The sequence below is a fragment of the Leucoraja erinacea genome, chromosome 6, assembly GCF_028641065.1.
Source record: "Leucoraja erinacea ecotype New England chromosome 6, Leri_hhj_1, whole genome shotgun sequence".
Lineage (NCBI taxonomy): Eukaryota > Metazoa > Chordata > Chondrichthyes > Rajiformes > Rajidae > Leucoraja > Leucoraja erinaceus.
The window spans coordinates 68,672,645-68,698,021 of NC_073382.1; the positions used below are offsets into that span (position 1 = coordinate 68,672,645).

A 25,377-nucleotide genomic window follows, 5' to 3' on the forward strand; every position below is an offset into this window, starting at 1 on the left:
AGTCCTAGACTCCCCCAATAGTGGGAACATTTTCTCCACATCCACTCTCTACAATGCATTTCGTTGTCTCTGTACTGTACACTGACAATGACAATTAAATTGAATCTGAAGAGTCTTGCGTGCCAGCCCACTATTCCCCATAAGGGATGCATCGTGTCGGGGACGCTGCTCCAGGGCTCGGGCAGAAGCTGCATCAGTGGGTTCATTCACAAAAAGCCGCGGCGCATGCTGAGCCGACGTCACGCGGTAGAAGGAGTGTGACGTCCACAGACATTCCGGGTGCCATGGCGACGCTTCCCCGGCCTTGAGCGTTGCCAGGGTGACGGCAACTGGAGTGCATGGCACGAGACGCCGAGGACGCGGACGCGGCGGCAGCAGCAGCAGCAGCAGCAGCAGCGGTGCCGGGGAGGAATAAAGCGTGCCGGCGGGGCAGGAGCTCTGCAGGGACGGCCGGTGCATCCAGTGAGTAACCGCTCGGCAGCTGGGCGGCTGCAAAAGCGTTCACTGGCTGAGAAGGAGGGGCCCGGCGAAAGTCGAGGGGTACAGGCCAGGGTTTTATCTGTGATGCTGCATGGCCATTATTGCAATGCTGCAAATTTACTGAGGCTATTGATGGTGTTGCACGGTGTTTGGCACATTTTTTTCTATCATACTGGGTTTAATGAGGTACTCCCCGTTCTGGAAAATCTGCTGCAGTGACAGTCAATCCTCAACTTTTTTATCTTCCTTTCGTTTCTACACAAAACACACAGGGATAACAAGACTGATCTCTGCCACAAGTACCATGCTTTTTAGTTTTTACTGCATGTGACAATGATAAGCTAAAGTAAGTTATAAGGAAGTGAGTGCTTTGAAGTTTTTATAGGGGACATCGTATGAAAATATTTAGGAGGGAAAAGGGAGGACATGAAATAGCCCTGGCCAACGGAATTGAAGAGAATTGCAATATATTAGAAGCAAGAGGGTAGCTGGAAAGGCAGTAGGTCTTCTCGGACTAAAAGGAAATTCTTTGTGCGGAGCCATGGGATATGAGTGGTTTCCAGAATTTCCAGAATTTCCAGAATTAACATTTCATTTCAGGGCTCAGCAGGAAGACGTTTAGAGAGATAGGGGAGATACACACTCATAGTTTGTAGGGGAGATACACAATCATAGTTTGGAACACGTGAATCACGAAAGAGGAAGTACAGTATTCGAGATATTGATGCACATTGAGGTGGACAAATCCAAGGGGCCTGATGAAATCTATCTCTGTGTTTGGGGATGCAAGGGAGAAAATTGCTGGGGCTCTGACTGAGATTTTTGCATAATCTTTGGCCACAGTTGAGGTACCGGCAGATTGGACTATAGCTAATACTAGACTAAGTGGGACCCGTTGGGTCCCAGCATCACACAGGAGGGCTGGTCATCCAACGCAATATTCCACCAATTCTAATATTGGTGGCTGGGGGGGGCTTTCTGGAGCGCTAATATGGGTGTTGTGGGCTGAAAGGACTGGTTTCCAGAGGGCTAGTATGCAAATTGGGCGCCAAATGGATTCTTGGGCTGGCGTCTCAGTCAATCAAGCCTGTTATGTTGGCAACTCACTCACTCACGGCTGGTGGGCTGGTAGTTGACTCACGGCTAATCCTTGAAATTCTATTTCAAGCAGGGTATAAGGCCACTAAATTCAAGTGCAGTTTCTTACCACTTCTAGCAGGGTGCAAGGCCACCAAATTCAAGTGCAGTTTCATACCATTTGAAGTAGGGTGCAAAGCCACTAAAGACAGCGAGTCGTGACCTCTCCCTCCTCCATCTTGCAGAGACTGAGCCACACCCACATTTCCGGGTTTTATAACCCCCTCCCCACCGGAAAAGGTGTGGCTTTCATGGAGTGATTGACAGGAGAGAGATTCTCAACATTTAAAAAAAAAAAAACTAATAACACTTTTATTTTTCATTGATGGGAAGAATTCTCTGCATCTGCTCAGCGGAGGGGGACTGAGTAAGATTGCCAAAAATCACAGCCGTAAGTGGTAGCGTTTTATCTAAAATCAATATACAGTGCAAACAGGAAGTAAGTGCATTTATAGTAGTGCCTTTTAACTTCAAGCCAAAGCACCCAAGCCACCATTTGCAATACGTAGTGCCTTTCAACTTCATGCTACCATTTGCAGCAAGTAGTGCCTTTCAACTTCGTCAAAGCTACCAAGCCATCATTCGCAGTAATAGTGCCTTTCAACTTCATGCCATCATTTGCAGTAAGTGGTGTCTTTCAACCTCATGCCACCATTTGCAGTAAGTAGTGCCTTTCATCTTCAAGCCAATGCACCCCCGCCCCCCCCCCCCCATTTGCAGTAAGTAGTGCCTTTCAACTTCAAGCCAAAACAACCAATCCATGATTTGCAGTAAGTAGTGCCTTTCAACTTCATGCCACCATTTGCAGTAAGTGGTGTCTTTCAACTTCAAGCCACACCCAAGCCACCATTTGCAGTAAGTAGTGCCTTTCAACTTCAAGTCAAAGCAACCAAGCCATCATTTGCAGTAATAGTGCCTTTCAACTTCAAGCCAAAGCAACCAAGCCATCATCTGCAGTAATAGTGCCTTTCAACTTCAAGCCAAAGCTCCCAAGCCACCATTTGCAGTAATAGACATTCTCACCACATTCTACTACACATTCATTGAAAATGTAATAACCTTCTCTTTCACTAGCTGGTTCCACTCCATCACCCTGCAAAACAGAAACTGCCTGGTGAATGTGGTCAAGGTCTGCTCAAAAATCATTGAGCAGCCCGTCCGAACTCTCACTGCCCTATGCGACCAACAGTCTGTAAAGTTAACACGCAGGATTCTTCAGGACCCCTCTCACATCCTGTTTCCTGAGTTTGAGTGGCTCCCCTCAGGACGCAGACTCCGCCGTCCGGGTTGCCGGACACAGAGGAGGAAGGCAACCTTCATCCCCAGGGCTGTCCAGCTTTTTAAATGCTGATCACGGACTCATGAACATATGAAATGAAATAACCTTCTATATGCACTTTTTAATTGAAGCACTTAGGAAGCATTTTAAAAACTATTGCTATGTGTTGAATGTTGATGTGCGGTGTGTGTTTGAACTGTTGCCGTCAGGCAGACGGTACAGATCCACAAGGACAAGGACAAATAGACTACAAAACAGTTTTTACCCCACTGCTATAAAAGCACTAAATGTGGCCGCCAAGGAACGCAGGGGCGATACAGACTAAGGGACTGTGGTAACGGTGAAATCGACAGAAGGATGGAGGGTTGGGTGTGTATGCGTGCTTTGTCTGTGTTTTTTATTTATTGCTTATCTTTATTATTTTACCGTGGATGTTTCGTTAGCTTTAGAAATGTTTGAATGCTGCACTGACTGGCTGACATTTTAAATTTCGTTGTACATGGCCCATGTTACAATGACAATAAAGAAACTATTCTATTCTATTCTATTCTATTCTTGTGTGATTGTGCAGTGTGTCTGTGAAATGCGTGTGCTGGTTGATTGTGCAGTATGTGTGCTGCTTATGTTTGTTGATTGTGTCCCTTTTTAAAAAGCTACTGTAATGCGCCCTTTTAAATTGCCCCTCGGGGACGAATAAAGTGCTTTGAATTGAATTGAATTGAATAGTGCCTTTCAACTTTAAGCCAAAGCTCCCAAGCCACCATTTTCAGTAAGTAGTGCCTTTCAACTTCATGCCACCATTTGCAGTAAGTGGTGTCTTTCAACTTCAAGCCACACCCAAGCCACCATTTGCAGTAAGCAGTGCCTTTCAACTTCAAGCCAAAGCAACCAAGCCACCATTTGCAGTAATAGTGCATTTCAACTTCAAACCAAAACACCCAAGCCACCATTTGCAGTAAGTAGTGTCTTTCAACTTCAAGCCACAATTTGCAGTAAGTAGTGCCTTTCAACTTCATGCCATCATTTGCAATAAGTAGTGCCTTTCAACTTCAAGCCAAAGCAACCAAGCCATTTGCAGTAATAGTGCATTTCAACTTCAAACCAAAACACCCAAGCCACCATTTGCAATAAGTAGTGCCTTTCAATTTCAAGACACACACAAGCCAAGCCAACCGGGCGGGGGGGGCTTTCTGAAGCGCTGGTATGAATCATTTTAGAACCAATAGTCATTTTTTTTCCAAGCTTTAGAACCAATAGACATTTTTTGCAAGCTTTAGAACCAATAGACATTTTTTTGCAAGCTTTAGAACCAATAGACATTTTTTGCAAGCTTTAGAACCAATAGAGACACTTTTTGGAAGCTTTAGAACCAATAGACATTTTTTGCAAGCTTTAGAACCAATGGACATTTTTTTTGCAAGCTTTAGAACCAATAGAGACACTTTTTGCAAGCTTTAGAACCAATAGACATTTTTTTGCAAGCTTTAGAACCAATAGAGACACTTTTTTGCAAGCATTTTTTGCAAGCTTTAGAACCAATAGAGACACTTTTTGCAAGCTTTAGAACCAATAGACATTTTTTGCAAGCTTTAGAACCAATAGACATTTTTTTGCAAGCTTTAGAACCAATAGACATTTTTTGCAAGCTTTAGAACCAATAGAGACACATTTTGCAAGCTTTAGAACCAATAGACATTTTTTGCAAGCTTTAGAACCAATAGACATTTTTTGCAAGCTTTAGAACCAATAGACATTTTTTTTTAGCAAGCTTTAGAACCAAGACACATTCTGCAAGCATTTTAGAACCACTAAGGGCACTTACATTTGAGTAGACATGTGTTCAATGTTATTCACAGCTCAGAGAAATGTGACCCTCTGCCTTCCTCCATCTTGAAGAGTGAGTGAGGCACACCACTTCCTGGTTTTATAGTCCCTCCCCCCTGCCGCCAGCGGGGGCAGCAGAGAGAATGGGGAATTTTGTAAAAACATTAATATCTCTGTCATTTTTAATCGACGGGAAAAATCCTCGGCACACATGCGGCGGAGGGGGGCTCTGAGCAAGGTGGCCAAAAATGACGGCCGTAGGTGGCGGCGTTCTCTCGGAAAGCGCAGCACAGATGGCCAAAACCGGTCAAGAACAGACTTTTAGTAATATATAGATAGATAGATTATTCTGATGTTGTAGGGATCTGCCAAGGAGGTGAGTAGTTGGAAAAACAGTCAAAAAAAAATCTCAGAGATAGGATTAATGATCACTTAGAAAGACAGGACTGATTAGGGAGAATCATCGGTGTTTTTTTTGCTTGGTAATCCTGCCTCTCAAATCTGATCTAGTTTTTTTGAGGACATAGACTTTAGCAAAGCTGTTGACAAGAAACTGCATAGTAAGCTTGATCAGAAAATTAGGGCACATGCGATTGAAGGTGTTTTAGCAAACTGGATCCAAAATTGGCTTAGTAACAGCAGGAAGCAATGAATATTGATGGAGGATTATATAGTAGGTAGACAAAAATGCTGGAGAAACTCACCGGGTGAGGCAGCATCTATGGAGCGAAGGAACAGGTGACGTTTCGGGTCGAGACCCTTCTTCAGACTTGTTTCTTTTTCCAACAGTTGTGGAAGAATTAGGTTTAAGGTGAGAGGAGAAATATTTAAAACTCATCCAAAGGCGATGTTTTCCACAAAGGGCATGTTGAGCATTTGAAATAATTTGCCGTAGGAAGTGGAAGAAGTGGGAACAATCACAATATTTTAAATAGCATTTGGACAGGTACATGGATAGGACAGAATGATACTACATTTTTCTTTTGCATTTCAATTATGTGATTTTATTAATAATTTAAAATTGGCACCTGATTCCCATTTTCTGCATTTCTGGGATTGCATAGGATGTTGCTAGAAGGGTCTCCAAAGGAAGCAGTTGGTCACCCAGAAGGATGCATCCATCAAAGACAGTGATCCAAGATAAGGCTGAGACTGTGAACTGGATGTTTATGAATGCATCTGGCAACTTTAGGCTATCTGCATCTATCTTTATGAACGTTTTGCAGCCACAAACAATCTGTATGTTTATGGAAAAGAATCTTCCTGTTCTTAAAAACAATGTAATTGGTCAAAGGAGCATATCGAAGCATGCAAGTTACACGAGCCTTTGTGTATTAGCAGATTAGCTACAATACAAAACCAAAAAAGCCTGTTCAAATTTCAGGATAAAGATTATGACAGTCAAATGTTGTCAATCAACACTACATGTATCAACTATTCGTTGAATACATGATACCAATGGCAGACTGAAAGTAGTTGTTGGCATAACGTTCACGGTCATCGTGATTATTCATCATATGAATAGAGCTGATCAATTTTAGGAGTGATCATTGCAAGATCAGGAAGGTTCAGCTGTTTGCCCACCAGTTTAAATGGGTGGGGTATGAGCTTGATTAAATGTCGAGGAGAATGTGATATGTTCCAGATGAACATCTCGGTAGGTTTGCATAGGTTTAATTAGTCTATATTTAACTGTACCTTTCCCTTTGTTCTCCGCTTTGCTGGAAAAACTCCTGTCCTTCACTATGTAGTTGTATCATGATACAGGAACAATGCTGCACTCTGGATGTTGTTAATCCATGGCTGAAGAATAAAATTATTTATGAACTATGGTTCAAACATTCCAGCACCAAAGACCTATGCCTGAATCATAAGAGCAGACCCGAGTCGATCTCTGGTAAGAAGAGGCCGACAAGGGAGCTCCATGCTGCCGAGAGAGTTTCAGCTGACCCAACACGGGAGATTCGATCACCCCGACGGGGGCTTTGATCATCGGCTGCGGGGTCTTTGACCGCCCCGACTGAGGATGGTTTGACTGCCCCGACCGCGGGAGAACAAGTGGAAGAAGATTGAACTTTATTGCCTTGCATCACAGTGAGGAATGTGGAATCCACTGTGATGGATGTTTATGTTAACTTTTATGTGGCTGTGTGTCTTGTTGCTTATCACTTAGTATGGCTGTATGGTAACTCAAATTTCACTTTACCTTAATTGGTACATGTGACAATAAACTGACCTTGAAACCTTGATACAGAAAACATATCTTCTGTAAATGTCTAACATTCATTTTATTGGTTAATTATGATAGTTCAGATTAAACATGCTTTATATTTATATTAGTAATCCTCTGCCCTATTCATCTTTACTCCAATCTCACTGCAAATAAAACAAACTTAATTTTTCACTTCCGTTGTTTTGATTAATTGTTTTAGACCTGAAACATTAACAAGTACGAAAATTATTGTTAACATTTATAAAGGAAGGATATTGGAAAATTAGGGACTGATTATGAGGTATTTAAGAAAGAACTGCAGATGCTGGAAAAATCGAAGGTAGACAAAAATGCTGGAGAAACTCAGCGGGTGAGGCAGCATCTATGGAGCGAAGGAATATGTGACGTTTTGGGTCACAATACAATCCAGTTATTCTAGATATCAGTCTAGTAAACCTTCACTGAACTGCCGAGCAATGCGAGTAAGAATAAAGATTGATCTGAAGAAGGGTCTTGACCCGAAACGTCACCTATTCCTTCGCTCCATAGATGCTGCCTCACCCGCTGAGTTTCTCCAGCATTTGTGTCTACCACCGACTGATTAGGAGGAGTCAGCATGATTTAGTGCAGGGGTGGTCATGTCTCTCAAATCTGACTGAGATTTTGAGGAGGTCACAAAGAATATTGATGAAGGCAGACATAATGTACATGGACATCCGGAAGGTTTTAGCCGAAATGCTAACGGTAGGCTGGTCCAGAGGACTAAAACATATGAGATCCGAAGCATGTTGAAAACTGAATCCAAAGTTGGCTTGATGAAAGGAGGCAGAGAATAATGGTGGAGGGTTGATTTTCTTAATGGAAGTCTGTAAGTAGTGATGTACTGCAGGGATTGCTGTTGACCTTTGTTTTTTTTATATATTGTGGATTAAGAGTTGCTGACGACATTGGAGTCATAGATAGTGAAGAAGGTTGTTTAAAGATACAGACAGACATGGCTCAGCTGGAAAGTTGGGCAGAGCAATGGAAGATGGAAATGTAATCCTTGCAAGTATAAGGTAATGTATTTTGAGCATCAAATGCAGGAATCAGATGTCAAATGGTAGGAATCTTATTAGTGTTTTATACAGAAAGACGTTGAGAAAAAGCACTTTCATACTTCTCCAAAAGTGGTGACACAAAACAGCTGGGGTAATGAAAGTATTTACCAAGCTTGCTGTGATTGGCTAGGGGCATTAAGTGTAAGAGTTAGGATGTCACATTGCAGCTGTACAAAATGTTGGTTAGGCCACACTCGGAGAATTATGTAGAGTTCTGGCCACTGCGCTACAGGAAGGATGTACTAGTTTTGGAAAAAATGCGGAAGAGATTCACCAGTACGTTGCCTAGAATGGAGGGCTTTAGTTACAAGGAGACATTGGCTCCATTTCTGTGCTGTACAGCCTTGTGACGATGTCTCTAATTTGCTGCCTAACATAATGAATATGTGAAGTTAAACCTGTGGTTAATGTTGTTAAAGCTAAAATAAACCCACGAAAATCCTGAGGCTAAAAAGGAAAATCTGAAAATTTACTTTGGGTATTTTAAATCAATCCAGATATTCGCTTTGACTAGGTTTATGTTACCCAATTACATCAAATAGTGTTTATAAAATAGCATCTCTAGATAAGTCAAATACTGGTCCTGCTTCCAATATTATATATACTGAGCCTCTTCTAAATATTAATTAACAAAGCATGATGTAGCAAGTTGATAATGGTGCAAGTAAAGAAGTAGATTATAGGTTTTAAGTAGGTGTAAATGGAAATAGCAGTTTCAAATAACAGTTTCAAATAACAATTAATCTGGAGATGCCGGCGTCTTGAGCAAAGCACAAAGTGCTGTTGCAACACAGCAGGTCAGGCAGCATTTGTGGAAGGAATGGAGTGACGATGTTTCGGGTTGGGACCCTTAAAACTAATTGTTGGGGGGAGAAAACTATAAAAGAGGGAAGGACAAAGCCTGACTAATGATAAGTGGATACAGATGAGGAAGATGTGATTGGTAGATGGATTGCGTATGTGACAAAGACTAGACATGAAATGGAGACAAAAGAGTTTCCTCACAATACGATCCAGTCATTCAGAGGGCTCAACGGTGATGCCTGGCGACCCAGTTACACCCCCCTCAATTCAATACCCTCCCGTCTTCATCTAGCAGCCCACTTGTTGTTTTTCCTTTTGATCCAAATCCAATTGCTGCTTTTTTCTGCAGAATTTGATAATGACTTGATTGCTTGTTGGAGGGAGCGACCCCTCACCCCCATTTTCTTTAATAGCCTGGTCATAGATGTAGCAACAAATCCCCTGCATCCCACTTCGACAGGAAAAATCTTGGTCTTCCAGCCATTCTGGGCAGCTTCAGTTGTCGGTTCAGAGTACTTAGTCTTATTCCTCTTATAAGCTTCTTCAATACCATCTTCCCATGAAACTGTCAATTCCACAACGTATGCCAACTTGGCTGTTGTGGACCACAGGACCATGTCTGGCCAGAGTGTTGTAGCCACAATGTCTGGGGGAAACACAAGCCTTTTTTCTAAGTCCACTTCCATTTTTCAATCCCGAGCAGTCTGCAGAATGCTTGCATCCATTGATGTTATCTGGTGCTCTGGAGGTTGGCCTGCTGGTACAAATGTTGTGAAGTGGACATTTCCTACCGATGTTGGTGGGGAAGCATTTGTGATCTTGCGTCTCTGTTCAAGGATTGATGCCAACTGTGTAAGAACTTGGTTATGCCATCAAGTGTAACGCCCTTGCCCGAGGCTCTTAGTGCATCTTGTTAAAATGTGTCTTAGTGATGCAGGTGCTTGGCAAAGGGAGCAAGCGGGTTCTTCTCCGAACCACTGCTTCAGGTTCTGGGGTGATGGTAGAACATCATAAGTGGCTCTGATGACAAAACTTAGCCGAGATCCTTCCATTTGCCAGATGTCACGCCAGCTGAGTTTCCAATTTTCCAGGCTCTCCCAGTTAGTCCATTGGCCCTGCTTGGCCATTCAGATGGCCTTGGCGTGTCGCTCTGCCTCCTCCCGTCTTCTTGCCTCCTCCACCATGAGCCGTCTTTACTGCACTGATGTTGCCTTGTGCCATTGAGGAGCTTTTGGGAGCCCGAGCCCGAGCCCAGCTCTCCCGTGTTGGACTTGGCCAACCACATCCCGGAAATGAAGAGCAGACTTAGCACTCTGAACGGCATCAGATGGGGCCCACTTCCCCCCCGTTGCCACACTGGGGGCCGCTGTTCGAATAACAGTATCTTCAGATTCAGTGAAGGTCATGACCAACCTTGCTTTAGTGCATTTGAACTCTTCCACATGTCCTGCAATGGGTAATTCCAATTTGCCACTCCCGTACAGTCCGACAGCATTTAAGCATCGTGGAAGTCCAAGCCACTGTTTCACATGTGTTGCTGATCATTCTTTCCAGCTTTTCCATTTTGTTGATGTTGATTTCATACATAGTTATAGGCCACATGATTCTTGGTAGTTTGCCAAATTGGAAGCACCACAGCTTGAGTTTTCATAGAAACATAGAAACATAGAAATTAGGTGCCGGAGTAGGCCATTCGGCCCTTTGAGCCTGCACCGCCATTCAATATGATCATGGCTGATCATTCCTGTTAGCATGGTCTTGTTGAGGCGAGCTATGTGCATGATGGTATCATTTTTCAGTTGTTCAAACTGCTCGGTGTCCTTGAGCTTTGCATAATACCATCGACCCAAACTCTTCACTGGCATTTCTGAAACAGTTGGAACAGGCATTCCGTCAATATGAAATCTTTGATCCTTGACTTGACCTTTGACAATGGAGATGCTTCTGCACTTGCTGGGTTTAATCTTCATCCTTGCCCATGTGATGTTTTGATGACGTTTTTCCAGAAGTCCCTTGCTGCAGGGAACAGTTGTTGTTAGTGTCGTTATATCGTCCATATAGGCTCGTACCGGTGGCAATCGCTGACCACACTGCAGCCGGTTTCCTCCCACAACTCATTTTGATGCTCTGATAATGAGCTCCATTGCCATAGTGAAGGGCAATGGGGAGATGGTGCACCCTGCCATGAAGCCTACTTCCAGTGGTTGCCACGCTGTGGTAAAGTCTGATGTTGTGAGACAAAATTGCAGATCCTGGAAGTAGTTTTTTTACCAGATTTATTATTATTGCAGGCACCTGAAAGAATTCAAAAGCAGTCCACAGTAGCGAATGAGGAAATGATCCATCGGCGTTGGCCAGATCGAGGAACAAGACATGCAGATTCTTTTGTTCTTTCTTAGCACTTGGATTTGATGCCATATGATGCTGGTATGTTCAAGGCATCCCAAGAAGGTTTATTTGCCGAAACTGTTCGATGGTGGAAGAATTTTTTTCTTTTGAGATCAGCTCTTCGCCAGGCTTTGGGGATGACTTCCTTTTCCCACGCAACCCTCATGTTCCTCCAGAGGAATTTCAGAATATCTGGGGCATTCTTGCTGACACAATACGGAACACCATTAGGGCCTGGTGCAGAGGCCGTTCTTGCCTTCCTCACAACTTCTTTTACCTCGCTCAGCTTGGGAGGGCTGATGTCAAATTGATGCGGGGGGTGAGATTGGTGGGATGTCAGCGGGGACAAAAATCGGTTCATCTTTTAACTGGTTGGATGGTTCTGATGTATCCTTCAACTTCCTTTTTTGATGCTTTCAGGGATCTGCTTTTTTCTTTTGTGAAAATGCCTTTCACAAACTTAAAGGGATCTTTGTTGGTCTGTTCTTGCTTTTTCCTTTTTGCGTTGTTTCCTTAAATTCTGCGCTCTGAGCAGCTTCGAGAGCCTGTTTTAGGTCCTCTTGAAGGAGAATGATTTACTCCCTTTCTTCTGCTGTTGCTTTTTTCCACACCTTCCTCAGGCCTCTTTCTTTAACAAATCATTGGATTTCCTGGAGACGACGGGACTTGGGGGGAGGAGGCCTATCTTTCCTGCTGAGTTGTTCCTTCTCACCAAATTTCTCCTTTCCATAGCTGTAGACTAGATCACCCATCTTCTCCAATTTCTTTTCTGCTGATCCCTTGATTCCACTTAAGATTAAGCTCACATCTGCATTAATGATTTCCCACTCCTTGCTGCTAGACTTTGGCCATTTCACCAATGGCTTACGTCCTTGCATGTTCTCCACTTTACGATGTGCCTGGTTGCGTCTTGGATTGTTGCCCGAAACTTCTGCCACATCCCGTAGGGTGCTGATGCTCTGCGGACTCCGCTGACTGCGAGCGGCCGCTGGGGCCGGACACAGGAACCGGCCGCATTCTCAGCGCTTTCTGCCGGCCCGCCAGCCAGCCACGGTGTCTTTCGGCAACCAGTGGAAGTGGTGATTGGCGGGTAGCTACTGGGCGGAAGGCTGGCTGCTCCATCCCGGGCTCTCTCTCTCTCCTCTCCCTCGCCCCATTATGTGAGCTCCCTGAGCCAGGAAGTCCCCATCCCTCAGACCTGAACCGCACAGCGCATAGTGGGACAGGTGAAGAAGGAGGCTCCCTGGTCCTCATTGCCTCCTTGAAGGAATTTCACCTCTTCCTTTCTATTGACTAAACCAAACCCTTGATTCTGTCCCGCCAGCCTTTTTTTCAAAATTTAGCAACTCAAAATGGGGGTGCATCTTCGACGCCGGGAAATACGGTAGTTATTTATTCTCTAATTATATGAAGCATTTAGTTTAATTTTTATTAAACAACATTTAAATTGACTGAGGTGAATTTTATAAATATTTAGCTAATAGCCAAATCAAAGTACAAGAGTGGGTTAAGTTCTGCCTGGCTCATGATCAGAAAGTGAATGGCAACTGAGGGTCGCACTAATTTAACTTAATTTTCATAACTTGTAAATATGGGACTTAACATAGCCTTATAAATAACGTAATAATTTGGGTTAGGAGCTCGGACACAATCTCGGCTAGATTTTGTTAATTTGGCCCCAGAGTTTTACATTTTTTACCTGTTTTCATAGTAAAATAGCATGGCAAACTTCAAAGCTTGTGTGTGTGCACGTGCATGCATCAGCATTTTCCATTAAATTATTTTGAAATGGTTCTTTACATTTTTGTTATTAGTAAAAAATACTCCCATTTAAAACTGAATTCTCTCCCTCTCTCTACCCTCTCCTACCATTCATCCCTGTTTCATATGTGTATCCAATGCATAGATACATATGTATGAAGATCTATAAATCTTCCTTCAGATTGAAGTTGGAGTAAGCATGTTATTAAATGATATTTAATTGGTTTATTTTATGTATCTATAATTCTGAATTTTTCTACAGAAAAAATGTTCCTTTACAATGGTCCAGTGGAGAAATCTCATAACTTACCTACGATCCAGAGCCATAAGCTGCAAGATAAGAAACAAATGAATTGTGAGTCCTTTTTCTGATGACTAGATACTTCACATCTTATAGTACACTAATACAGATGGAAGAACATGGGAGTAGGTGTAGGCCATTTGGCCCTTCAAACCTGCATCACCTTTCATTTAATTGTGGCTGATCTTTTCCTGTAACATCCCTATCTAACCAGATTCCCTTAATGTTGAGAAATCTATCATTCCCTGTTTTGTTTGATTTGGGGGTATTAGCTACAAGGAGAGGTTGGACAACAATGGATTGTCATCTCTGAAATTCTAGAGGTTGAGCGGAGACCCGAGAGAAGTATATAAAATTATGAGAGGCATAGATGGGGTAGATAGTCTGAGTCTTTTTCCCTGGGTGGAAATGACAATGACTAGAGGGCATAGCTTTAAATTGAGAGGGATAAAGTTTAAAGGAGACACGAGGGGCAAGGTGTTGGGGGTCTAGAACGTGCTGTCATGGGTGATGATGGACGCAGATACGATAGAGGCATTTAAGAGGGTTTAAGATAGGCACATTGATATGCAGGGAAAGGAAGGATATGGATCACGTGCAGGCAGATGTGATTAGTTTACTTTAAGTTCATGTTCAGCACCGGTATTGTGGGCCGAGGGCCTGTTCTGGTGCTGTACTGTTCTAAATTCTATGTCGGCACTACCCAACCCTTCACTATTTTATAAATATTATGCTATTTTGTAATATGTACTAAAGAAGAAAACCTTACATTTTCCCACATTGTATTCCAGCTAAAATGGTCCTGTCCTCTTTCTCAGCTCATCCATAACCGTTAGAAATCTCATTACATCATTTTCCATAAGTATAATCCTATCTACCTTTGTCAATAAACCTGGAAATATGTATCTCATTCATATAGATTCTGAAGAGCTGGGGCCCCAAGTACTGATCCCTGTGTTACACCACTACTATCCTCCGTTCCATAGGAACAATTCCTGAGTTTATAGAGCTTAATCCACCAGGCGTCCTGCACGATTGGCAGCCCTGCCAACAATCTGTTTTTTCATCGTTTTTAATTTTTTAGTGTGTGGTAAAAGTTTGTGTAGATGTTCTCCGGTTTGTTTTATGTGGGGGAGGGGGAAGGGGAAACTTTTTTTCAGTTTCTTATCTTGCCGGAGATGCGATTAATTTTCGGATCGCATTCTCCGGTCGCTCTGCGGCCTACCATCGAAGGAGCTGGAGGTCTCCTCGGACTGGCCTTGGCTCCCAACTGCGGGGCGTGGACTTACATCGGAGTCGATCCCTTGCCTGGGATCGCTCCAACTGCGGCCTGCGGACTTTATATCAGGAGCTCGCAGTCCCGGGAGAGATAGTCGGGAGCTCCATCGTCGTGGAAGTTTCAACCAGCCCCGATGCGGGGTTCGATCATCCGGCGCGGGGGAGCTGACATCCCCCCGATGCAGGAGCTGATCGCCTCAATGCTGAGGGCTCGCCGCCGACTACAGGAGTCAAGATAATCCCGTCAACGGCAAGCTCGAGGCCCCTGACTGCGGGAGAGCAAAGGGAATAGATTGAACTTTTTTCGCCTTCCATCACAGTGAGGAATGTGGAGGAGGCACTGTAATGGATGTTTATGTTAAAATGTGTTTTGTGTGTTCCGTTGCTTTTTATTTGTTTGACTGACTTGGCAAATTAAATTCCTCGTTTGTTGCAAAACATACTTAGCTAATAAAGTATTATTGTGGTTATGGAAGATAATAACCTGAGCAACCACACTCTCCTTCAGAATTCTGACATGTCAATCATCAAGTCTGTTCAGGTTCGGCAGCTTCCTTTTGTATAATACATTGATAGTTCCTTTGTTGTCTCTTTTCATACTAGACCCTTGATTTTCTTGTACATTAGGCTAGTTTTGTGCATCTTCTGTGAGGGCAGATGCAGTAATTGGTTAAGAGTTAAGTGAAAGCCAGCCTGTGAAACAAGCAAGCCTGGTTACCGATTAAGGGTACGCTACAGAGCTGTGCGTCAAGCAATCATTTCGATCCAGAGATGGTACCAAGCATGCAAAATAGGGTATTCCCAGTTTGTGCAAGGTCAGTCAATGAGGGATGCAACTATTACCATTCAGGCTGCCTGCAAGAGTATGTGATTACGCAGTGGGTTAAGCAAAAGAGAGCTACTGTAAAAGCGCAGTCAGTACTCCGTAGGAGATGGTATCGGAAAGACTTAAGAAGACAATTAGAGGCACAACAGAAAAGGCTGAAATGATACAAAAGTCTTAAACGATATAGGAAAAACTTCCTCAAACAGAAATATACAACAATTGTAGTGCAGTCTCACTACCTTACTTATGCAGCAAGAAAACTAAACAGAGCACAAATCAAAGCCAATGTTGTATTGTAAAGACAATATAGATCTTACTTCTTGATGAAGAACCACAAAGTTGACTTAAGAAGACAAATAGATGAACAACAGAAAAGGCTTAAACGATTCAAAGAAAGGTTAAATAAATGTGTGACAATGAGTAGGGAGCTCCTAATAGAAAAGTCTAAAGAAGAGAGGTTTGTAGGTCAAGACAAAAGAATGCAGGACCGATTGCAATTAGGACACTTCAGTATAGTCCAGCATGGAGCCTCCTTCACTGAGCAATGGACAAATGGTTATGCATTGCAGAATCTCATGAAACAACAAGAGCATATACCGTACAGGTGAAATTGACTTAAAAGGGGAGGAGTGCGGTGTATGTAATAGAAATGGTATTACCTGCCACCAGGGTAAAGGGGGAGGAGTGCGGTGTGTGTAGTAGAAATGGTATTACCTGCCTCCAAGTTAAAGGGGGAGGAGTGTTAGATATGTAATAGAAATGGTGTTACCTGCCTCCAAGTTAAAGGGGGAGGAGTGTTAGGTATGTAATAGAAATGGTGTTACCTGCCTCCAAGTTAAAGGGGGAGGAGTGTAATTAGTATATGTGATGTCTTGTGCAAGTACGCATGTGCGTGGGAGACTCAAGGTGGCATCCTAGAATAAAGAAGCTTGCTAGATTACTCACGTGTCCGAGCCTTATTTAAGTCTGTTCCAAGCACCCAAATACACAACAGAAATAGTTTAACATTATTTTATAATACTACTAGACTAAGTGGGGACCCGTTGGGTCCCATGTTTACACGGGAGGCCTGGTCCCACAACACAATATTCCACCTCTCCAACAATTCCAATATTGGTGGCCAGTGTTGAGGGAGGGGGGGGGGCGCTTTCTGGAGCACTAGTATGGGTGTTGTGGGTTGAAGGGACAGGTTTCCAGAGGGCTAGTATGTACATTGTGGGCCAAATGGATTATTGCGGTCACTCAAGTCTGATGTGCTGGCAGCTCACTCAAGGCAGGTGGGCTGGCAGTTGACTCATGGCTATTCTTTGAAATTCCATTTCAAGCAGGGTGCAAGGCCACCAAATTCAAGTGCAATTTCCTACCATTTCAAGTTTCAGTTACCATTTCAAGCGGGGTGCAAGGCCACTGAATTCAAATGCAGTTTCCTACCACTTCAAACAGGGTGCAAGGCCACCAAATTCAAGGGCAGTTTCCGACCACTTCAAGCAGGGCGCAAGGCCACCAAATTCAAGAGCAGTGTCATACCACTTCAAGCAGGGTGCAAGGCCACTGAATTCAAGTGCAGTTTCATATCACTTCAAGCAGGGTGCAAGGCCACCAAATTCAAGGGCAGTTTCCGATACCACTTCAAGGGCAGTTTCCGACCACTTCAAGCAGGGTGCAAGGCCACTGAATTCAAGTGCAGTTTCATATCACTTCAAGCAGGGTGCAAGGCCACCAAACTCAAGTGCAGTTTCATGCCACTTCAAACAAGGTGCAAGGCACCAAATTAAAGTGCAGTTTCATGCCAAGCAGTGTGCAAGGCCACCACATTCAAATGCAGTTTCATACCATTTTGCAAGGCCACCAATTTCAAATGCAGTAGGGTGCAAGGCCACCACATTCAAATGCCATTTCATACCATTTCAAGCAGGGTGAAACCACCATAAACCCACACAAAACACCACACATAGTTCAGTAGACATTTAGTGTGTTCAGTTGATTCACAGCTCAGACAGAGTCGTGATCTCTCCCTCCCCCATCTTGCAGAGACCCACACTTTCTGGTTTTATAATCCCGCCCCCCCTCCCACCAGAAGGGGTGTGGCCTTCATGGCTTGATTGACAGGAGAGAGATTCTCAACATTTTTTAAAAGACTAATAACACTTATTTTTCATTGATGGGAAGAATCCTCTGCACCTGAAGAGCGGAGGGGGACTGAGTAAGATGGACAAAAATCACAGCCATAAGTGATAGCGTTTTATCTAAAATCAATATACAATGCAAACAGGAAGATGTCAAGTTTAGACTTTTATTCATTTTTTATTTCAAACTAACCATCACAAACCATTTGCTGTTTCTTTTATTTCAAACCAACTATTTGCTGCTGTTTCTTTTATTTGAAACCAACCACCACCAACCATTTGCTGTTTCATTTCAAACCAACCACCACCAACCATTTGCTGTGCTTTACTCCAAACCAACCACATTTTCATTTTCAAACCACATTAAGGGCACTCAAGGTCAGTAAAACCAAACTCACAGTTTAGTGTTCAGTGTTATTCACAGCTCAGACTGAGAGACATGACCCTCTCGCTTCCCCCATCTTACAGAGACTGACTGAGGCACTTAACACTTCCGGGTTTTATAGTCCCTTCGGAAGGGGCGTGGCCTTCAGGAGAGAGAATCTCAACATTTTTCAAACACTAATAACTCTTTTATTTTTCATCGATGGGAAAAATCCTCTTGTCCTGCACAGCGGAGGGTGACTGTGAGTAAGATGGCCAAAAAACACAGCCGTAAGTGGCAGCGTTTTTTCTAAAATCGATATACAGAACAACAGGAAGTGGTCAAGATCAGACTTTTAGTAGTATAGATATATATTGGGAATAATTTTGCAATAAGCACATATACTGTATATAATAAATACAAATTCCTTTTATAAATTTATTTTTTGTATTTTCATAGCTATTGATCTAGATCAAGTATGGAATGTTAGAAGGAACATACCATTGGGGCAATTAAAAACTGCAAAAACATCATCTACTTCTACTAAATACTATTCTCGTTATGGTGAAGTAAGAGGTAAGATTGAAGTTGAAATTGGTTGGTCCTTGAAATTATTCCCTGTAATGTGGAATCTTATGTGTTTGGACTTTTCACCTACAGCAGAGTAAGACTGATTCCATTCACACACTTGGAGTCCAGTAAGAAATTCAACCTCTCACTACCAGGCGGGATATTTGTTAACATTTAAAATGTTGTTGTGGTGTAAAACACCCCAAATTATGTCAACCATATTCAACATCAAGTATTGGTCTCCAGCATAAGCTCAACATTTTTATTGACATGGAAAACAACCACATATTATTAAACCTTTACCCTGAAACGATGCTGTTTAAATATCATGGACATGCTATTAAAGGTCATGGCCTTAATTCTTTGCATTGCTGCTCTACGGCACTCTATATTTTCACTAATTACACTATAAACTCTTGACATTCAAGAGGGCGACGCCCAAGCTTTTTCAATGACTTCAATGCAGACCCGAAAATGGGAACTCATCTACACTTGGTACAGAGGTTTACAGTGGGTGTCAGAGATGTCCCAGATAGCCAAAAGAAACCACATTGGAGATGGTATAGAATGTTTTTTCAAACAAGACCTATCCACCCTCATGGTGCACCAACCCAGGCTCTTCACTACATTTCTCTGAGGACCAATTGATTAACTCTGAGGATCAACATCCACAGTATTTGGTCTTAATCTTACCAATTTATAGATGCATAACTCACCTACAATTTGTATCTAAACTACAATTTTTCAGGGGCCTCTCTCTCCCACAAGCTCACCCTCATACACATTCCCTTAGATGAATGTGGAGTTATACATTATCCTTTATCCCTTACTCTGGGACATATGATCTCCGAGGATGGTTTAATTAGCATAGGTGTGGAGTAAATGACAAAGGCTAGACAAATGCAGGTTGATTAGTAAAAAAAAAACAGTATGCTGGATTTATTAAAAACAATTCTTGCTCTCTGACTTTTTATTAGTTTTTTTTAAATTACAGAGATGGCTGATGAGGGCAATGTAGTTGATGTATAATATATAATACAATAAACCCTTGTTTTAACGGACCTCTTTATAAATGGATTTCAGTTATAGTGAACAAAACTATTGGCGGCTGCCCCCTCCCACCTACCTCGCGCTGCCTCCCCTGCAGCTTTAGAGTGCCGGCTGCTCACACCGCCCCCACACCACCCCTGGCTTGCACCAACTCCATAGCTGCTTGCAGCCCTGGTTGCCCGCACCCACATGCATCACTTTATTGAATGCTTTAATAAAAGTGAAATTCTTTGTTTGCATACATTGCCAAGGAATGTAAATAATCACCCATAAAGGGCACTTGCAAAGTCACAAATTCCCACCCCCCCCCCCACCTCCCCAGTTCCCCCTTTGTTCTTCCCCACCACCCCCCTCCCTCACCAGGTCCCCCATTATCAGGTCCTCCACACCGCCTCCCCTGCAGCTTGCAGCGCTGGCAGTCCGCACTGACTGCCCGGCCGCTTGCTGCCCCAGCTGCCAGCTCCGCCCCACTGGCTCGTGCCGCTTCTAGGCCTGACCTACTGCCGCCACCGCCAGCCCACACACCTTCCTCGGCCACTTCCAAGCTACGCCTGCCACTGCCACCGCTGACCCTTATCTTCACTCCATCCCATGTGCCGCGACCATTGACTCCGCCGATCCTTGCTTCTCCCCCAGCCGCGAGAAGGCCGGGGTCGGCAACTCGCCTGGATTGCAGGCAGTTCCAGACCGAGAGTCTGAAGCAGGGTCTTGGTCCAAAACGTCACCTATCCACGTTCTCCAGAAGTACCTGACTTGCTGAGTTACTCAAGCACTTTGTGTCCTTTTGTGTATTAGCCTGCAAATACAGTTGTTTGTTTCTACTACTTATACTATGATAGTACCATTCTCGGTTACAGTGGACAATTGGCAATAATGGACACCATCCCGCCCCCACCAGGGTCTGTTATAACGAGCGTTTATTGCATCAACTATGAAGGGATTTGTTAAAGAACTGCAATAGGCATTTGATGAAGTGCTGCACAATAGGATTGTCATCGGAATGAAAGGGACGGGAGCAGCACGGATAGAAAGACAGAAGTAATTTTCTGAAATTATTCCAAGAATGAGAGAATTCAGCTTTATTAAAAAGCTGGAGGAATCAGTTTTGTTCAGAGGAGGTTGTAATACATGTAGGAGTTTAAAATCGTGAAGAATAAAGACTGATTGTGAAGAACATTTCCCTGTTGCAAAAGGGTGAAGATTAGCACCATGAGGAAAAATGATTTTACATAGTGTTGCGATTCTGCTGTATAAATAACATGTCCATACAGGTCCATACAGGTCCAAAGACTTTATTAACATAGAAACATAGAAACATAGAAAATAGGTGCAGGAGTCGGCCATTCGGCCCTTCGAGCCTGCACCGCCATTTAATATGATCATGGCTGATCATCCAACTCAGTATCCCGTACCCGCCTTCTCTCCATACCACCTGATCCCTTTAGCCACAAGGGCCACATCTAACTCCCTCTTAAATATAGCCAACTAACTGGCCTCAACTACCTTCTGTGGCAGAGAGTTCCAGAGATTTACCACTCTCTGTGTGAAAAATATTTTCCTCATCTCGGTCCTAAAGGATTTCCCCTCTATCCTTAAGCTGTGACCCCTTGTCCTGGACTTTCTCAACATCGGGAACAATCTTCCTGCATCTAGCCTGTCCAACCCCTTAAGAATTTTGTAAGTTTCTATAAGATCCCCCCTCAATCTCCTAAATTCTAGCGAGTACAAGCCGAGTCTATCCAGTCTTTCTTCATATGAAAGTCCTGACATCCCAGGAATCAGTCTGGTGAATTCTCTGCACTATAGTGTAATGTCCTTCCTCACCTTTGCAGACCAAAACTGTACGCAATACTCCAGGTGTGGTCTCACCAAGACCAATGTTGTATTGCAGTAGAACCTCCCTGCTCCTACTCAAATCCTTTTGATGAAGAACCACTAAGTTACTTAAGAAGCTTTCTAGATGCCTGCTGCAAAGGCATGCCTACTTTCAAAGAAAGGTAACCATGACACCCAGGTGACGTTGCATAGGGAGCTTTTCCTAATCGGCCACCATTTAGATAATAGTCTGCTTTCCTGTTTTTGCGACCAAGAATGGATATAACCGATCACATTTATCCACATTATACTGCATCTCCAGCATTTGCCCACTCACCCAGCCTATCCAAATCACCTTGCAGCAGAATCATCCTCCTCACAACAAGAGCATATACCCCCAGGTGAAATTGACCGCAAAAGGGGAGATGTTGCGGTTCAATGTCGTCCAAATCATTACCTATATCCATTGTAAATAGGGGAGGAGTCCCAGCACTGAGCCTTGCGGTACCCCATAAGTCACTGCCTGCCATTGTGAAAAGGACCCGTTTACTCCAACTCTTTGCTTCCCGTTTGCCAGCCAGTTCTCTACCCACATCAATACTGAACTCCCAATACCGTGTGCTTAGTATTTGTATACTAATCTGCAATGTGGGCCTTGCGTGGGAGCCTCAAGGAAAGTCTAGATATAAACAAGCCACTGGTTCTTCCTCCCGTATCCACTCTCCTGGTAACATCCTCGAAAAATTCTATAAGATTCGTCAGACATGATTTACCTTTCATAAATCCATGCTGACTTTGTCCAATGATTTTACCACTTTCCAAATGTGCTGCTATCCCATCTTTAATAACTGACTCTAGCAGTTTCCCCACTACCGATGTTAAACTAACTGGGCTGTAATTCCCCGTTTTCTTCCCCCCTCCCTTTTTAGAAGGTGGGGTTACATTAGCTGCCCTCCAATCCTCAGGAACTACTCCAGAATCTAAAGAGTTTTGAAAAATTATCGCTAATGCATCCACTATTTCTGGAGCTACTTCCTTAAGTAGTCCGGGATGCAGCCTATCTGGCCCTGGGGATTTATCGGCCTTTAATCCATTCAATTTACCCAACACCACTTCTTGACTAACCTGAATTTCACTCAATTCCTCCAACTCCTTTGACCCGTGGTCCCCTGCTATTTCCGGCAGATTATTTATGTCTTCCTTAGTGAAGTCGGAACCAAAGCAGTTATTCAATTGGTCCACCATATCCTTGTTCCCCATGATCAATTCACCTGTTTCTGACTGCAAGGTACCTACATTTGTTTTAACTAATCTCTTTCTCTTCACATATCTATAAAAACGTTTGCAGTCAGTTTTTATGTTCCCTGCCTGTTTTCTTTCATAATCTATTTTCCCTTTCCTAATTAAACCCTTTGTCCTCCTCTGCTGGCCTCTGAATTTCTCCCAGTCCTCTGGTTAACGTTACAGCATCGGTAACTTCATACTAGCGCATTTCTCTAAAAGTTTGGGAACCAGGCAGGGATGTTTACTGTAAAGCTAGTGGGCGAAGCCACAAAGTATAACATGAGTGACACTGATCTACATCCTCCCTCTTAAAGAATTAAACATCAATACAAAACCATGAACTAAGTAAGGCATGCATAGCAATTGATAATAAACTGGAGGAAAGTCAAACATAGCCTGGGTACTTCACAACCGGCTTGCAAATACGACCAGCACGTGTACGATAAAGACCATCTCTGTTCTTTCCCCTCGGGGACAGAGCAGGTGACTTCACAGGTGAGGGAGACTGAACCAGCATTCCTGGAGACGAACCAGGAGACTGTCGTCACTGACAAACCAGCCATTGCAGACGTGGGTTGTTGTGCTGGTATAGGCGGAGGAGTGCCGCTAGATACAGATGGAAGTATACTTGTACGGTCTGGATAATCCGGATGTGGAACTGGCTTGTTCACAGGCAGGCTATGTAGTCTGTTACGCCTGTAGGTGCTGCCATCAGCACTGACCAGATATGAGCGTGGCTCTGAAGCAGTTCTAGAAATTCCAACAATACGGTCATGGCCTTTGTCAGTCTGCAAATGAACCATGTGCCGCTTGGTCAATGGTGGCAGTGGCCTACTTGTTTTGTCATACCATTGCTTTTGAATGTCACAGAACCACCTGAGGGATCAATGCCTGATTCGCCACAGGCACCATGACACCAGTCTGCCTCGACAATAACCGTTGAGCAGGTGAACCCAAAATGGGGTCACGGGAGATGTTGCGTAAGTTGAGCAGATCGAGAAACACGTCGGAATTAGCTCTGTGCGAACGTTCCATGAGCTGTTTGGCACTCTTGACAGCCCGCTCAGCAAGTCCATTCGACTGTGGATATTCAGGACTGCTGGTGATGTGGCGAAAATTCCAGTGTGTAGCAAACTGCCTGAAGTGTTGGCTGGTGAATTGACTGCCGTTGTCAGATAACAGTATACCCGGAGATCCGTGGACTGAAAAATGGCGAGATAGCTTCGAAACCACCCCGCGAGAAGTGGGGCTGCTAAGAAAATCAATGTCAAACCATCCTGAATACGAATCGATGAGTACCAGGTACTGCTTGCCATGCCACTCAAATATGTCAGTTGCCACTGTACGCCACGGGAGTGCAGGATCCGGATGTGAAAGAAGTGGTTGCTTTTGTTGGTGATGTGCCAAGCTGTTGCACACTGCACAGGATGCCACAATCTTGGTGATGTATTCGGCCATGCCAGGCCAGTAAAACAGCTTCTTACCCATAGGACAGTAGCTTCAGCGCCTGGGTGCCCTGGAGGCGTGGGTTCGAATCCCACTTCTGACACCATGTTGCGATTCTGCTGTTTAAATAACTGAAGTCTTACACCATGATAAAGGTCCAAAGGCTTTATTAACGTTACAGCATCGGTAACTTCATACTAGCACGTTTCTCTAAAAGTGTGGGAACAAGGCAGGGAGGCTTACTGTTAAGCTAGTGGGTGTAGCCACAAAGTATGACTCATAACATGAGTGACACGTAGTGGTTAGGGATTGAATCGTATTGCCTGAGTTGGTCGTGATTTCATTGTAGTGATGAAAAGGGAAGTAAAGAATTTGCAGTTCATGAGGAAGAGGCAAGGAAGCAGGACAAGTTGAATTGTTCTTGCATACAGTCATTGTAGATTCAATGCGTCAAATGCCGCCTTCTATAATGCAACCATTCTGTAGAACGACGTCAAGCAGGCTAATGGGGTATTCATGACAGAAACACCGTGAAATTGCATCAGTGAACAGGAATCTGACAAATTATTTTGCTGTTTTTATCTCCATATACAGGTACTACTTTTACGTGTTCTTTCTAAATGTGTTTTCTATTATTTTTGATCAGATAATACAATTGAAATGAAGCAATCTTCAAGATCAAAAGAATGTCAGATGAATGGAAAGGCCTACGATTGTCTGAATAAACAGGAAGAGTTTGACTTCTAAGATTCACATATTTTTCATCCAAAATGCAAGCAGTGTTATTTAAATTTCTGATAATTAAAAGGTGAATGCTTTCACATATTTTAACTAAATATTTAAATATTTGAGATTTATTATAGAATTTGGTGTTGTCTTAGAAACAGGTATATTAAAATGCTGCTTTTCAGCATAATTGAACTGATTAATTTGCAAATTTGTAACAATTTCCAAAAATATGGCTGATAATATAAATAATGAACAAGTATTTCACAATTTTTATCAACTTTCCATTCCATTCAAACATTCCGTTACTTCCTTACATATTATCTTAATTTGGACTAGAAAATTAAAATAAACATATTGGTACAAATATATATATATATATATATATATATATATATATATAATATATATATATATATATATATATATATATATATATATATATATATATATATATATATATATATATATAGATATATATATATATAGATATATATATATATATATATATATATATTTAATTTAATGATACATTGTACAATTTATTTATGACAATCTTCATGTATTAAAAAGTTCAAAATAATTTGAGGTAAATGATCAGCATAT

The 25,377-nt window shown here is 43.0% G+C and overlaps 1 protein-coding gene across 1 annotated transcript; it reads left to right on the forward strand.

Moving 5' to 3' along the window:
• Window positions 1–306: 306 nt before the first annotated feature.
• On the forward strand, window positions 307–25,143 carry LOC129698267 (uncharacterized protein C11orf97-like). The gene is made up of 4 exons (XM_055637303.1): window positions 307–462; window positions 13,248–13,340; window positions 18,340–18,456; window positions 24,692–25,143. The coding sequence occupies exons 1-4, from the start codon at window positions 339–341 to the stop codon at window positions 24,790–24,792; spliced, it is 435 nt and encodes a 144-aa protein (XP_055493278.1). The 5' UTR covers window positions 307–338; the 3' UTR covers window positions 24,793–25,143.
• The last annotated feature ends 234 nt before the right edge of the window (window positions 25,144–25,377 follow it).